The following is a 13,174-nucleotide window of genomic DNA, read 5'->3' as shown; positions in this document are numbered from 1 at the left end:
TCTAAGCTGAGGAGACGTAGCGGTAGTTTTAGTTTTTGCTGTGGAGAGGTGGATGTTTGTCTTTAAGGTTACATACAGAATGTTTTACACATGCAGTATCCATCCAAATATGATAGCTAATTTGTAATTAATAAATACATTTTAATTTATTTTATTGATTGGATGAACTATAATTTGCCTAAATATGATTATTTTGTATTTCTGTCTGTCTGATTGATGCTTGTGTTAAGAAATAAATCAGCTGTTACTCAACAGTTACTCACTACTTGAGTAGTTTTTTCATCAAGTACTTTTTTACTCTTACTCAAGTAATTATTTGGATGACTACTTTTACTTTTACTTGAGTCAAATTATTCTGAAGTAACAGTACTTTTACTTGAGTACAATTTTTGGCTACTCTACCCACCTCTGCAACAGTCCACAATAAACATTGGCGTACCGCAAAACATTACATTCATCTACTCTAATGAATAACATGACTGTTGTTTACCTCCAAATCAACTATCTGCTTGTAACTCTTAACACTTTGCATGAAGCCGTTCTCCCTAGCTTTGACAAAACAATCTCTTATGTTTTTCCACACTCTCCAGCAAAAGGTTTCTCTTTTTGTTTGTCTTTCCCTGATCATATATTTAAGGCTGTTTGACTCCCTGTTGTCTGGACATGGAGAATAACACCGATTTTTGCCTAGTTACAAAAATCCAGAGGTGAACGACCCTGCGCCCTGACAGCTTGTGGAGCCTTCAAGCTGGACGTGACAGACGTGGGGATGTCTAGAGCACCACGGCAACAATAAATTAAGCTTAACATGGTCCATGTTACATGGATGTGTTTACTGCTGTTTCCAGGCAGCCTGCTTTCCTTTACATCTGTTTCTTCTTCTCTAGTACTTCTTGCTTATTTCCAGATAATTTTGTCTGTATGCCCTCTGGTGTTTCAGAGAATACTGCAACCAACAATAATTTGAGCATGCAGTCTCCAGGTACACTCGTAGCTAGTGCACCATCTGTGGCCCACGCACGTTGTCGAGTTAGAGTATACCCAACGCTTATCACTTCAGCAAGGGTGTTCATTTCCTAGCAGGCATAGTGGTTTGACGGTTAATGTAGAGTATGGATTTGATTCCTTGTGGTTTGGTTTAATGTACACTTTATTAATCGCCAATGCTGTCCAAACTGATTCAATCATCAACTGATCATTGGGTACCCAGGAAACCATGGATAGAAGAACATTTCGGGAGATTTTTCAAAGACATACACAGATTTTTTTTTAGAGAGAGGCTATGTCACTATAGGGAATCATGCAAATTGATTTGTTCTTCTTTCTTTCTCTGTGATTGCTTTAATTTAAGTGTGTCATCAAGTGGTAATGTATTCCTATACATTTTCTTGTCTTAGATTTCTTGAGGTGTTTCTGTCTGGGTGTAACTGCCCATACAGAGAGCCACTAAGCAGTGCTAGCTGGTTTTGATAGGCAGTGCTCAGACTGCTGTGAGATTGACTGACCTGTCATGGCAGAGGAGTAAAGAGAAAGTGTGAGTGATATTTTACGTGAAAGTTGGACGCGCCTGTTTTCATTGATCACAGTCCGTCAGACTCTGCCCAAGGCATCCAGCTGATTGTCTATTTGGCAATAAGCAAATTACTACACAAGAAGAAAAACGGTAGTATAATGAAAGCAAACAACTGCGGGAGTGCACACAAAAGTCTCTTCTTTTTATTTTATCTTCGTCTCATCAATACCCAAAGCTGGCAAAAAATTACGTTTGAATGTTCCTTTACTGTAAAACTGAGTGTACACCTTGCTCTTTCTCAATGTGGTTGATGTCTAACTGACAACTGAGCCCCCTAGCAAGCTAAGTAGCTAACTAGCCATCCAAAACACTGTTTTGTTGTAGGTTCCATAGCAACCGTTTGGATCCGGTTCCCCTTTTTTAAAAATGACATATACATTATGTCTGCTGATATGGAGAAGAGTTATTTAGTAAGTGGTACTTAGCCGGAGGCTATAGTCTCTGCGGTGTCTTCCAGTGGAATTTGTTTTGGAAAAAGACAAAGGTGACATGGGCCAACGGGGGGTGACGCCACAGTCTGCCTTCATTGCTACTGGCTCTTAGCAGTCGGCTTGTTTTGTCAAGGCCTTTTATTTGAAATGACAGCCTTGAAAGCTAGGAACCTCCAAGGGAGACAAAACTGGAACCAAGATTAATCCAGAAAACGAAATGTATAACAAAAAAAGGAGAGGCGCTGAAAGAAAGATGCAGCGGAACATTTTTAATGAACATGAAATGGAACCTTAAGATTACAATGTACAGAGCATAGCGAAAGGAGAGAGCCAAGCTTGTAATATATATTTGCTTTATTAGTAGAGACAAGATTCCATTCTTTTTCTTATTTTTTCCCTTTTGTCTTTTCTGCTGTTGATGCAAACTCAACACTTCCTCGATCCGTTCACATTAAAATGCTTCAATTGGTTCAGGTGGCAGGAAGTCCTTGCTAAACTTCAGTGTGTTTAAAACTTTGCTGACTGCTCGCAGGTTTAAAAGAGGGCAGCCTTTAAAGGGTAACGGTAGAAATCATTTTACGGATGAGTTAGATCAGATAATATTGTAGACTGATATGACATCAGATATCTGAATGTTTGCCATAAACCTATTACATGGTGCTTGTTAGACTTGAGATTAGGTAGGACGCAGTTTCGGAGTGTGTATTAAAAGTAGAGATGTTCCGATACCATTTTTTTTAATCTCCCGATTCCGATACTTGTGCTGTGGGTATCGGCCGACACGAGTACCGATACCAGTGTGTTTCAAAAAATATATATTTATTTATTTTTTAAATAGAACAGTAAACATTTTAAAGTGCGGCCACAATATTGTAAAATGCATCACTCGCACTTCTCTGTGACAGTAGCCCTTCATGCACCCCCAGTTGGAGTGTGCGAAGCATCCCAAACTTGGTCCATCACGTCCATGGCTTTCTTCATGTTGCTAGCGTTGTTGCGCAAAACAACATTTACGTTGGACTTGGGGATTTTCCGCTTTACTAGCATCCCCTCAATTGCTTCGGCAATTATTGTGCCAGTATGTGACCCTCGGAACTCGTTGTCAGCGGGACGTTAAACTTAGCAAAGACATGGGGCACATGTCGGAGCTCCAAATGTCCGTGGTAAAGCTGACTGCATGTACGTCTTTCAGCATACACAAAATGTGTTCCCTAACTGTCTCGTATAATTTGGGTAGCGCAGTTTCGTAGATATATTTACAACCCGGCAAACCGTACCTTGGCTCCAAATGCTCCATTAAGTGGCAAAATCCCACATTTTCGACAACAAACAGGGGTTGGTAATCCAGTAATAAACTCCAAAACTTTGTCGGTTACCGTTGTTGCTTTTTGGCTGTCTTTGGGGAATTTATCTCGTTGCTGGAAGACAGTTTCCTGTTTGCCCCCCCCCCCCTTAGCTTTTGTAAATTTGTTGTGCTCTTTAGTGTGACACGTCTTCAAATGTTTAATTAAGTTTCTGGTGTTGAAATTTGCAACACTTGTGCCACCCCTTGAAATTGCTTCTTTGCATATGTTGCATGTTGCCATGTTTCAGGTGGGAACATCCACTGTGAAGTACTGCCAAATTGCCGACATGGTGCGCTAATGTTAGCTTGTTTTAAGAAGGCGTTAAGTGATCAATTCTTCTATGTGCTTACAAAACGGCAGCTCAACTATTTTAAGAGCGGCGAAGAAGAACTGTGTTTGAGCTAACGGAGCTAACCAGTAAATAGATTCCCATTTCGAATTTATGTGGTATCGGATCCGTAACTGTACTCCAGTACTCGCTGATACCAATGCAAGCATTTTCGGCAGTATCGGAGGCATTTCCAATACTGGTATCGGAATTGGAACATCTCTAATTAAAAGGTAATGTGTCTCATACCAAACAAGAAGCCACAAAATCACTTACTGGAAAAAACTTACTGGTTTTGACTTCTCCATGAAAAAAGACACAGTACAATTTGAGAAGCTTTAGTTTGCGGCGCATACACCCAGACCACTCCAGAATCACTAAATATCTTTAATGTGTTGGGGTTTAGCCTTTTTGCTCTTGAATTTCACATCCTGTAATGTGTTCCTTAAACAATTCTTTTTTCACATATCACTGCGCAGGGCAGCATCGTTTTTTATTTCTATTTTATTGTCTATTTGTGAGATTCATGATATACAAACCCTGGTAACCCTGGCAAATCCCTTTCAGCCTATATTCAATTAAATACACCACAGTTGATTTTTTTTGTTAGTCATTCTTTACTGTTGAAACTGCTCATAAAATTATGAAAATCGAAGAATAGTAAATAACTTTGGATAGGATGGATGGGCCTCTTCCAGGGGACACCGTATGCCTTGATTGCTGATTTTAATTGATGGTAAAAGAAAATAGAGGAACGTGGTACGTTGAATACGTTTTTTTTTTTTTTTTAGAAAAGGGTAACAATCCAGTCTTGCTAAAAATGTGTTTTAGACAGTTTATCGGCCTCCCACTAATCAGGAGTGCTTTGTCTTTGAATAATGGAGAAAACGTGTGCCAGTTACAAGCTATATAGCGATAGGTTTCAGCCAATCTCCAGGTTTTGATAGTAGAGATAATGGGGCCAAAGCATAGCTGGCACTTTTTGTTAGCAATATTGGCCACAAGAACATCATAGAGTGAACAAGGCTCTGTCATAGCATGTTCTAGGGTACGCCAGCAAACAGACATATCTGGTTTGAGCCATGTAACCATGCTCTGAGGTAGATAGCTAATGCACTCTGTAGGATCCTTATCCTTTTTCAAGATTAAGGAGATCAAGGCTGTGTTAACGTGCCTTGAAAATGTGTCCCTCTCAATAGAGTAAAATTATTTTGCAAAAATTAGTAACTTATTGAACTCAGGTTCAAGGTTTTGTAGTTGAAGTGAATTAGCTTTGCACTTTATGGCAGAATAGTATGGTATTGCTCCTAATGAAACCTTTTATCACGTTACACAATATCCTGGGGTCTTCTACAGAGCCAACATTAATGTCTGCAAATATCTGGAATTCTGCCATAAACTGAGTGATATAGGGTTAATTTTTCAGTAAAGGAGTATTAAAGCGCCATCTAGCACCACGCTGAGAGAGATCTTTCTGCCCCCGACCATGGTGGGGAGATTTTCGCGGTAGTAGTAGTAGTAGTGGTAGTGGTGGTGGTGGTGGTGGTGTTCTTTGGGCTATCGCTGTAAATGAGGTGGGTTCTCATAGTCTCTATCTGAACATCTTCGGGGGTCACTTAGGCAGGGAACGCGAGAGATACTGAATAGCATTTGTACCTTCCAGCCCAACAATGCGGATGTTGCATCTTTGGTTTCTGTCCTCCTTGTCTGCTAGCTTCATCTCCAGCTAATAATGAGGCCATGGCCGTCGAATACTTGAGTTACTTTCTACTGCCGTTTTTAGATGGTCCACATTAGATCTGATTGACCAAAGGCTTGCAGTTAGAGACGCTAGCTGGGCATTAATAGCAGTTAACTACTTGTTGTCAATCCTCATCTGTTGAATCTGAGAAAAGGTGGTTCTAGGTACCACCAGTGGGGCCTCTGCAATGGCATCCATATAGCTGTGTTGGGTTTTGTTTTTGTTTGACATTCTGCTTTAAGTGACACTTTCAGATTTGGAACCATAGAACACAACTACTTAAGCCACCATCTCTCTCGAGACGATGTGACTCCCCAAATATTCATAGTTGACTGATATGTCCAGAGAAAACCTTCTAATGTTTGTGATATATTATGTGCATAATTGATATGGTTTAGAACAAATTGAACACAAAACAAATTTTACCATCTCATTATTCTTGACGCAAAGAATAAACAAGTCACAGTACTGTACGCTGTAATGCGTTGAAATAAAATGTAAAGTGCAGACACACTTTAATGCAAATTTTGTGCCTCAGCTGAACTTGCAGCACAATAAGAAAACACTGCACAACTCTCTAGGGCTTGATTTTCAATTTTAGGGTTTGAATATTCATTTGTTTCTTAAATAATGTAACAATCCTTTAAAAATAATTGCCTTTAATTAGTTGTTTCCATTTCAGTGCATAATTAATATGTTCTCTAGCTAACATTAGGTATTTACACAGCTTGACATATTAAGCATTACAAAACAATTTGTTTTTGTTAAGACTTTAGCGAATGTTGGTTGACTTTAGCTTATCTGTGTTGCCTGATCCTGTGGTAGTTTGTTGCTGAGGCAGAAACATGTTTCAAACTAAGAACATTTTCTCTCTAACAACTGGACTAGCAACATGACTAACTCAGGTCTTTTTATATGTAAAAAAGGTATGAATGCTAAATCCACACAATACAAGCCTTCCGTGAACTCACTCAGGGTCTGCCGCTATTCCGCTAAAGGCGTGGCAATGGACAAACCCATAGGATGTAAGTCTCTGGTTTCCCCAAGCACAGTGTTGGGTCTTTGACATCCTCCCATTGACCTTCACTTGTGGTGTCCTATTGGTTACAAAAAAATTCACCATCTAATATGATAGTGTTGACCACCTACCAAGAGCCTGGTTCTGTCCGAGGTTTCTTCCAAAAGGGGAGTCTTTCCTTGCTACTGTCACACTGTTGCTTGCTCTGGAGGAAACTACTAGAACTGTTGTGTCCTTTTTAAATTCTGGAGTATGGTCTAGACCTGCTCTATCTGTAAAGTGTCTTGAGATAACTCTTGTTAGGAATTGATACTATAAATGAAATTTAATTGAATCTTTACAACCACATAGGCACAGTATTAAACACTGAACTAGAATAAATAAATACAATTTGAGCAAAGACCTCGTCCTCAGAGCTACAAAGCTTTCCAGCCTCTTTCAGCTCATTGTTTTGGTTTTCAAGCCTACTTGGGTAGTGGTTTGGTCAAGTCTCACTGCTCTCAACACGGTGGTTTCCAGCAGCATCAGTGGAAAAATGCTTTAGCCACTGTGCACTACCTGCTCAGCAAACTGACAAAGTCAGTCTAGCTGGTAAACACAGTGGGGCATTTAGCAGCTAAAGGGACAGATGTTTCCCTCAGGAGTTGTTGGAGACCAAAAACAGCTACAAGAGAAAGATGTGTTAAAGATTAGTGACCCGCTGTTTGTCTATTACTTCCTACTTTTGTGTCATACAAAACACAAACTTTATCTAGCTCTAACTATTTATAAGCCTGAGGTCTCTGTTGTGACAGGTAAACTGGTAGACATTGGAATAAGAGTGACTTTATTTTTCACTCACACACAAGCACACAAATATGCAGGGTCATTGTGGTACACTTCCAGATGTCCTGGGGTTAGGTTTTAAAGGTGTTTTTAGACTTATGTCCATCCCTTTTTCTGTCTCCCTGCCCTCATCCATCCAACAACAGCCAACAAAAACATCCAGCAGCCCCTGAGGGCACCGCGACACATGCTTTACACCAGCACCAAACTCCTGACCTGTCACTTTCTACTTTTCACATCTGTACTGACAATTGTCAAGCAAAAGGTATGTTTTGCTGCTGACAGGCACATATTAATATTCCAAGTGTCTGACAACATTATGGAAAGGATCTCTTCAGAGACTGACCTTTTTAAAACCTCCTTTTTAAACCTTTCTGTGTAACCAGAAACAGCTGTGACGTTGCTAGTACTAAACCCACCAGACTTTATTTTAAAAAGCAGTACTTTTAAAGTAAAGTGGAAAGACGACCCAAAACGGCTTTTCGTAGCTTTAGTTTTTTACGGTGCACAAATTTCTGTTGATTTTCATTGAGTCTGGTAGATTTAGCAAACGCAATTTTGCCTAATGGTTTTATTAAAAAAAAAAAAAAAAAAAAAAAAGGATCTTACTCTTTAACAGAACCTACTTAGACATTTTTCCAAAAGGTTGTCAAACACTTAGAGTATTAATCTGAGCCGGTCAGTGGCAAAACAAGCACTTTTGTGAAGGTAAATACAAGCTGGACAAATGCCCTTTAACTTGTACATTGTAGCGTGTTTTGCTGCTTCTGCAGCGATCCTCCTAAATACTGGACCAATATTAAAGATTGTTGTTCCCATCAGTCATTTAGAAAATAGGGTCCAGGTTGAAAAAAAGTGATAGCTACACTTTTAAGGCCCTCTCCTGCAATGTTTGTTTATCTCTGCCTGCATCTGAAAACATTTGGACCATGCATACACGTCCAGCCCCAAAAACAGCCTATGGGGGAGCTGACGGGAGTGGTCTGCCGGAAGAGGTCTCAGGGTGTCATGGGTGACGATGACTGGAGGCGGAAGAGGAGGAGGAGGGTTGCACTCTTTGCCTGAAATGACAACTGGCAGCCAGCAGAGAGGAGAACAGATTTAAAATTGCACCAAATTTGACACATCACGTCATTGGCCAATGCACCTGCCAAGTGTGAAGAAACAAACACACACACACACACACACACATTCCATGCTTCATAGTTAGGTGGTTACATCTGCATCCTGTGTACGTGAGTAAAAAAATCAAACAAAAGAATAGTACACTGAGAAAAATCAGTCAACTTCTACATATTGTTAAGAAATTACATTTTAAAAAGATCTACCATGCCACGAGTCTCGTGGGGGAAAACCGGGAACGCAACAGTTGTAGGTGAGTGGTTCAGTGCTGTTAGCAGTTGTAGTTCTTACTGAGTCTTTTTTTGTTGTGTTCTTCAGGTGGCCAAGACTGCTGCCAATCTTGGATCCGGACTATGTAGCCAAGAAGATCATCCATGCTGTGCTCACAGACAAGGTCTTCCTGCTGTTGCCCAAGAGCATGTACCTCATCACTGCTCTCAAGAAGTTAGTGTCTACTTTCTCTGTTCTCTTACACAGAATCTCTCTCTACAGTAGAGTACAGTATAATGACGGAATTTTAGATCTAAAGTATGTCCATTTCTACTTTTAAACCTTTATGTCAGGCCTTAAAGTTCACTGCTTGTTATTTTTAATTGGCCATGCTTACACTAATAGATAACTATACAGTAAATCACCACATCACAGGAACACAGTTACAGAGATAACCAAAAAACTCTGCTCTGTCTCAGCAGGTTAACATTGGGTTTCAAAAAGAGCCAAAGGTTGAAGTTCACTGATCTGTGTGTTTTCAATTTGCAGATCTGTTATCTAAGTTTTTGGATCACATGTCATAATCACTACCACTACAACAGCCAGAGCCTTGGCCATTTAATGTTGGGACTTAAACAATGAAATGATTCCATCATTGTTAGTGCATAACATAACAACAGAATAACCTTTAGAAAACCCCAAATAAATGTTTTTGGTGGTGTTTTTCACCAAATACCCCCTTTATTTGACAGGAGCAGCACCGGTTAATGTTGGTCCTCTCCTTTGCCTCTCCTCTGCAGCCAAATTGTCCAATTTAGATTAATGAACATTTTGACAATGAATGGGACACTAACTAATTTGCAGGCCTGCATCATTATCACTTACAATCAGACCAAGGTATGTAGGCCCACAGTATTCATTCTATCATATGTGTAGAACATCAGAAATATAAGTGAAACTATTAAGACTGTCAAACTATAAAACTTCCTGTGTGTGCGCGCTACGCATAGGGATAATGTTGAGCAGTTATTGAAAATTAGTGGGATCAGCTTGAATCAGCCTGGAATTGTAGTTCCATTTTCTTCCCATAGTTGGTCTTTGCCTCCTTTCCTTCTCTTTTCACATTGTAGGCTGCGTTTGTGCGTGTGTGTGTGTGTGTGTGTGTGTGTGTGTGTGTGTGTGTGTGGTTTTGGTAATCATGGTTTGTGGCTGTGGAATGATTGAACTGTAGTTCTGGGTACAGTTGCTTCAATTGTTTTACCAATGAATCTTCCACAGACTGAGTGAATCTATTGCGGTCATCAGTGACATCATCAGTGTTGTCCTGGAACGTGCTGCAGACTGAGTTGTGTAGGGCAATCGCTGATTGGCTTAAACATTACCTGTCCTCACATGTCACTGGGCGCACACGCCATAGTTTGGTTACATACTGTACTTTGACCTCAGCAAGATGGCCGCATGGTCGCTCTTACCGAACACAGGTTACAATTCGGCTCTCGGTTTTGAATGGCATATAGTTTGGAGCCTCAGTAATGTTGATAGATTTAAATATTGTGAATTCCTGGGGACAACAGGTGGATATTTAAGTGAGGGCTGAAAAGATTGACATCCACTGGCATTTCCAGTGGCACCAGAGCAATCGCAGAAGTGGAACGTCAGGTGGGCTGTTCATTTCCCAGCTGCTTAAAAATCATGTGAGTATAGGTTTAGCTGGAGTTCACTGAGTTAGTTGATAAATCCAGCAGCAAACTGCTGGAGGGGATGTTCTCACTTGAGTATAATCACTACTGTCTGCTGCTAATAGAACAATTCTGTCTGTCTGCATTCAGAATGCAATTTCTTATTTTTTTTAATTATTAGGTTTTACATATTCAATTTCAGACCTGCAACATTTTTAACTGTTACTTACGTGTGAGTTTGAACAGTCTTCTGCAGTCTCTTCAGGCCAGACAGAAAACAAAATCCTCTGGAGGCTGTATGAGAAATGTGATATTTTTTTCCTTAAATTAATTTTCAGAAAAACTAGCACAAGTAGTAGTAGTGGCAAATGATAGGTCTGACAGAGACACTGTATGTTGATGCTTCGTCTGCGGCTGTGAGAGTCGCAGAAGTAGATGAATTTGTTGTATACTGTATATGTTCCCTGCCCTCATCCTGTCCCTCCGTCATCCTCTTCAGTGTTGTGCAGTGGAAGCAGGCCTCCCTCCTCGGCTCTTACCTGGGATCATCAGTCCAAGTAGACTGCCACACTAACACCGGTCTGCAATACAAACCGCACTAGCACACATGCAACATGACATTTGTTATCCCTGTAGAACACTGCTGGGGCAAGCTTTTTCCTTTGGCCTCAGACAGTTTAGCGTCAGACAATTCACTCACTGTTACCCAGAGACACAACTGAACCTGTTTGTAATGTCGTCAAAAGACAGACGGTGCAGAGAAACTGACTGTTTGCTCCAGTTTTTTTCGGCAGGTTCCTGATGATGATCTTCAGAACGTTAAAGCTCGCATTTTCAAAGTTACTGTCCAGTCAGCTGTGTGCTCTGTGTGTCTGTAGAGTAACTCCAGGTCATATTATCAGGACACGCCACACAGCTAGTTCATGTTTTGATGAAATGTTATTTTTTATATCTAATATTAATTGAGTCACCTTAAAGTAAATAAAGACTTAGGCACTACAATGCCTTGTCGGTCAATTTTCCCGGCAAAGTGAAAGTGTTTAATAAAGATTGTTGATTTTGTCATGAAGCTGAATTATGTGTGGTGTATGTGTATAATTAAGCCACAAATCACACAAGAATGGTGTAGAACAACCAAGTCCCATTCCAGAAACAAAGTATGTAAAACTACTCTGTTATGATCAATATTTTGTTTAACATTCAATTACATTTTATTTATAGGATCAAAGCATAACAAGAGTTATCACAAGACACTTATCAGACCACACATTATAATTTACAAAGATCCAACAACTATAGTAATTCTCCCAAGAGCATGCATTCATTGCAACAGTGAGGAAAGCTTCCTTTTAAGCAGAAACCTTGGACAGACCCAGGCTCTTAGTGGGCGTTGTGATGAACAGTGGCAATAATAGTCACACGAAAAATAATGAAACTATGACTAGAAATTAGGGCTGTTACAGGCGGCTAATACCAAAAATCGAATATAATTCAAATAGTAGGAAAAAATCAATACTAATTGAATGCAACTTTTATATATATATATATATATATATATATATATATATATATATATGTGCGTGTGTGCTTGCGAACGTTGGCTAATCTCTCTCTTCTTGCTTTAGCCTAACATGTCACTCATGTTACGTCTTATAATAATAATAATAATACAATTTATTTAAAGCGCCTTTCGTGACACTCAAGGTCACTTTACAAACAAAAAAAGGTATTAAAATTCTAGTCATCTCATCAAGGTGTTGAGGTTCATACTAGGGACATGTAGGCCTGCTGGAGGATCTCAGTGAGGGGGCAGGGGTGTAAATCTCGCAGTTGTCAAGATAGAGCAGTGCGAGCCCACGTACCCTCCCGGAACAGCAGGGTTTACAGATGTAAACAAATCCGTGCATGCCTATGAACAATAACTTAGCTGGAGTGAGAAACACAGGCCATTGTGAGGTCTAAGCTAACTTTAAATACCGAGGAGGGGGGCTGTGGCAAAGCAAGACTACATGCCGAGTAACGTTGGTACAACATCACAGAGCTAAAGTTACGTACCAAGTATAGATAGTACAGGGAGGAGTGACGGGCTGTGGCTGGAAATCGGAAGGACGGGAAATAGTTTTAACATGATTTTGAAATCGGCATCCACCGAGCCAAAGTGCTTATATTAACATTAGTTAGCTCGTTCTTGTTTCCTAACTGTGTTGTGAGGCATAGTAACGTTAGCTGGGAGCTTCATGGAGAAGCTAAAGTTTATGTCTGTTAGGTTTGACTTCATAAATTACCTTCTAACAACTGTATTCTCTATAACATGACAACCTGCAAGAAACCGGTTGCTTGTAAATCACTAAAATAATAGATACAGCACCGTTTGGCTTGGTTATAACCCTCTGAAACCACAGCCATTTTTAAGCGTTTTATGCCGTTGTCTATTAATTTATTATTACACTGTGAGCTCATTTTTCCATTTTTGTAAGTTTTGGATCTCAAATTAATAAGCACAACCATGGTAAATGTCTTTTGAGCAGTATAACAAAGTTAAAATGGCATAAACATAACAAAAAGGAAAAACAAGTTACATTTAATTGAAAATGTATTTATTTTTTAAATAGAAAAAAACTGTTCAAACATGTATATACACTACAAGAAAAAAAGAATTTGGGCTGTAAATAATTCACACAAATAATTTGTTACATTTTTACAAAGGTAACACTAGTGGTGGAATGTAACAGCTTTAATTACTAGTTTTGTATTGAGTACTTTTAAAGTGCCCATATTATTAAAAATACCCTTTCCGGGATTTGGGGTGTTATTTTTGTCTCTGGTGCTTCCACACGCATACAAACTTACAAGAAGCATAAAAAAAGAAAAGCTATCCATGCTGTTTTAAATGAGATACAG

The 13,174-nt window shown here is 39.6% G+C and overlaps 1 protein-coding gene and 1 long non-coding RNA gene across 4 annotated transcripts in view; one reads left to right on the top strand and one right to left on the bottom strand.

Moving 5' to 3' along the window:
* LOC117954099 overlaps positions 1 to 11,472 on the bottom strand; it is a 14,889-nt gene extending 3,417 nt beyond the window's left edge. The window contains exons 1-2 of the long non-coding RNA XR_004658737.1: positions 11,409 to 11,472; positions 291 to 297 (exon numbers count right to left, since the gene is read on the bottom strand). This is a non-coding gene — a long non-coding RNA (uncharacterized LOC117954099). The remainder of the gene's footprint in view (positions 1 to 290; positions 298 to 11,408) is intronic.
* Positions 1 to 13,174, top strand: part of LOC117954087 (epidermal retinol dehydrogenase 2-like) — a 59,916-nt gene that overhangs the window by 25,182 nt on the left and 21,560 nt on the right. For 2 of the 3 annotated variants that reach the window (XM_034887586.1, XM_034887587.1), the window contains exons 5-6: positions 8,703 to 8,828; positions 10,773 to 11,342. In XM_034887586.1, the coding sequence (XP_034743477.1) occupies positions 8,703 to 8,828; positions 10,773 to 10,875 (229 nt within the window). In that variant the 3' untranslated portion in view covers positions 10,876 to 11,342. Of the gene's footprint in view, positions 1 to 8,702; positions 8,829 to 10,772; positions 11,343 to 13,174 lie in introns of those variants that run through there. The other variant, XM_034887588.1, reaches the window with a different exon arrangement.

Source organism: Etheostoma cragini, chromosome 12 (genome assembly GCF_013103735.1).
Source record: "Etheostoma cragini isolate CJK2018 chromosome 12, CSU_Ecrag_1.0, whole genome shotgun sequence".
Classification (NCBI taxonomy): domain Eukaryota; kingdom Metazoa; phylum Chordata; class Actinopteri; order Perciformes; family Percidae; genus Etheostoma; species Etheostoma cragini.
This window is presented reverse-complemented; position numbering and strand designations above follow the sequence as displayed.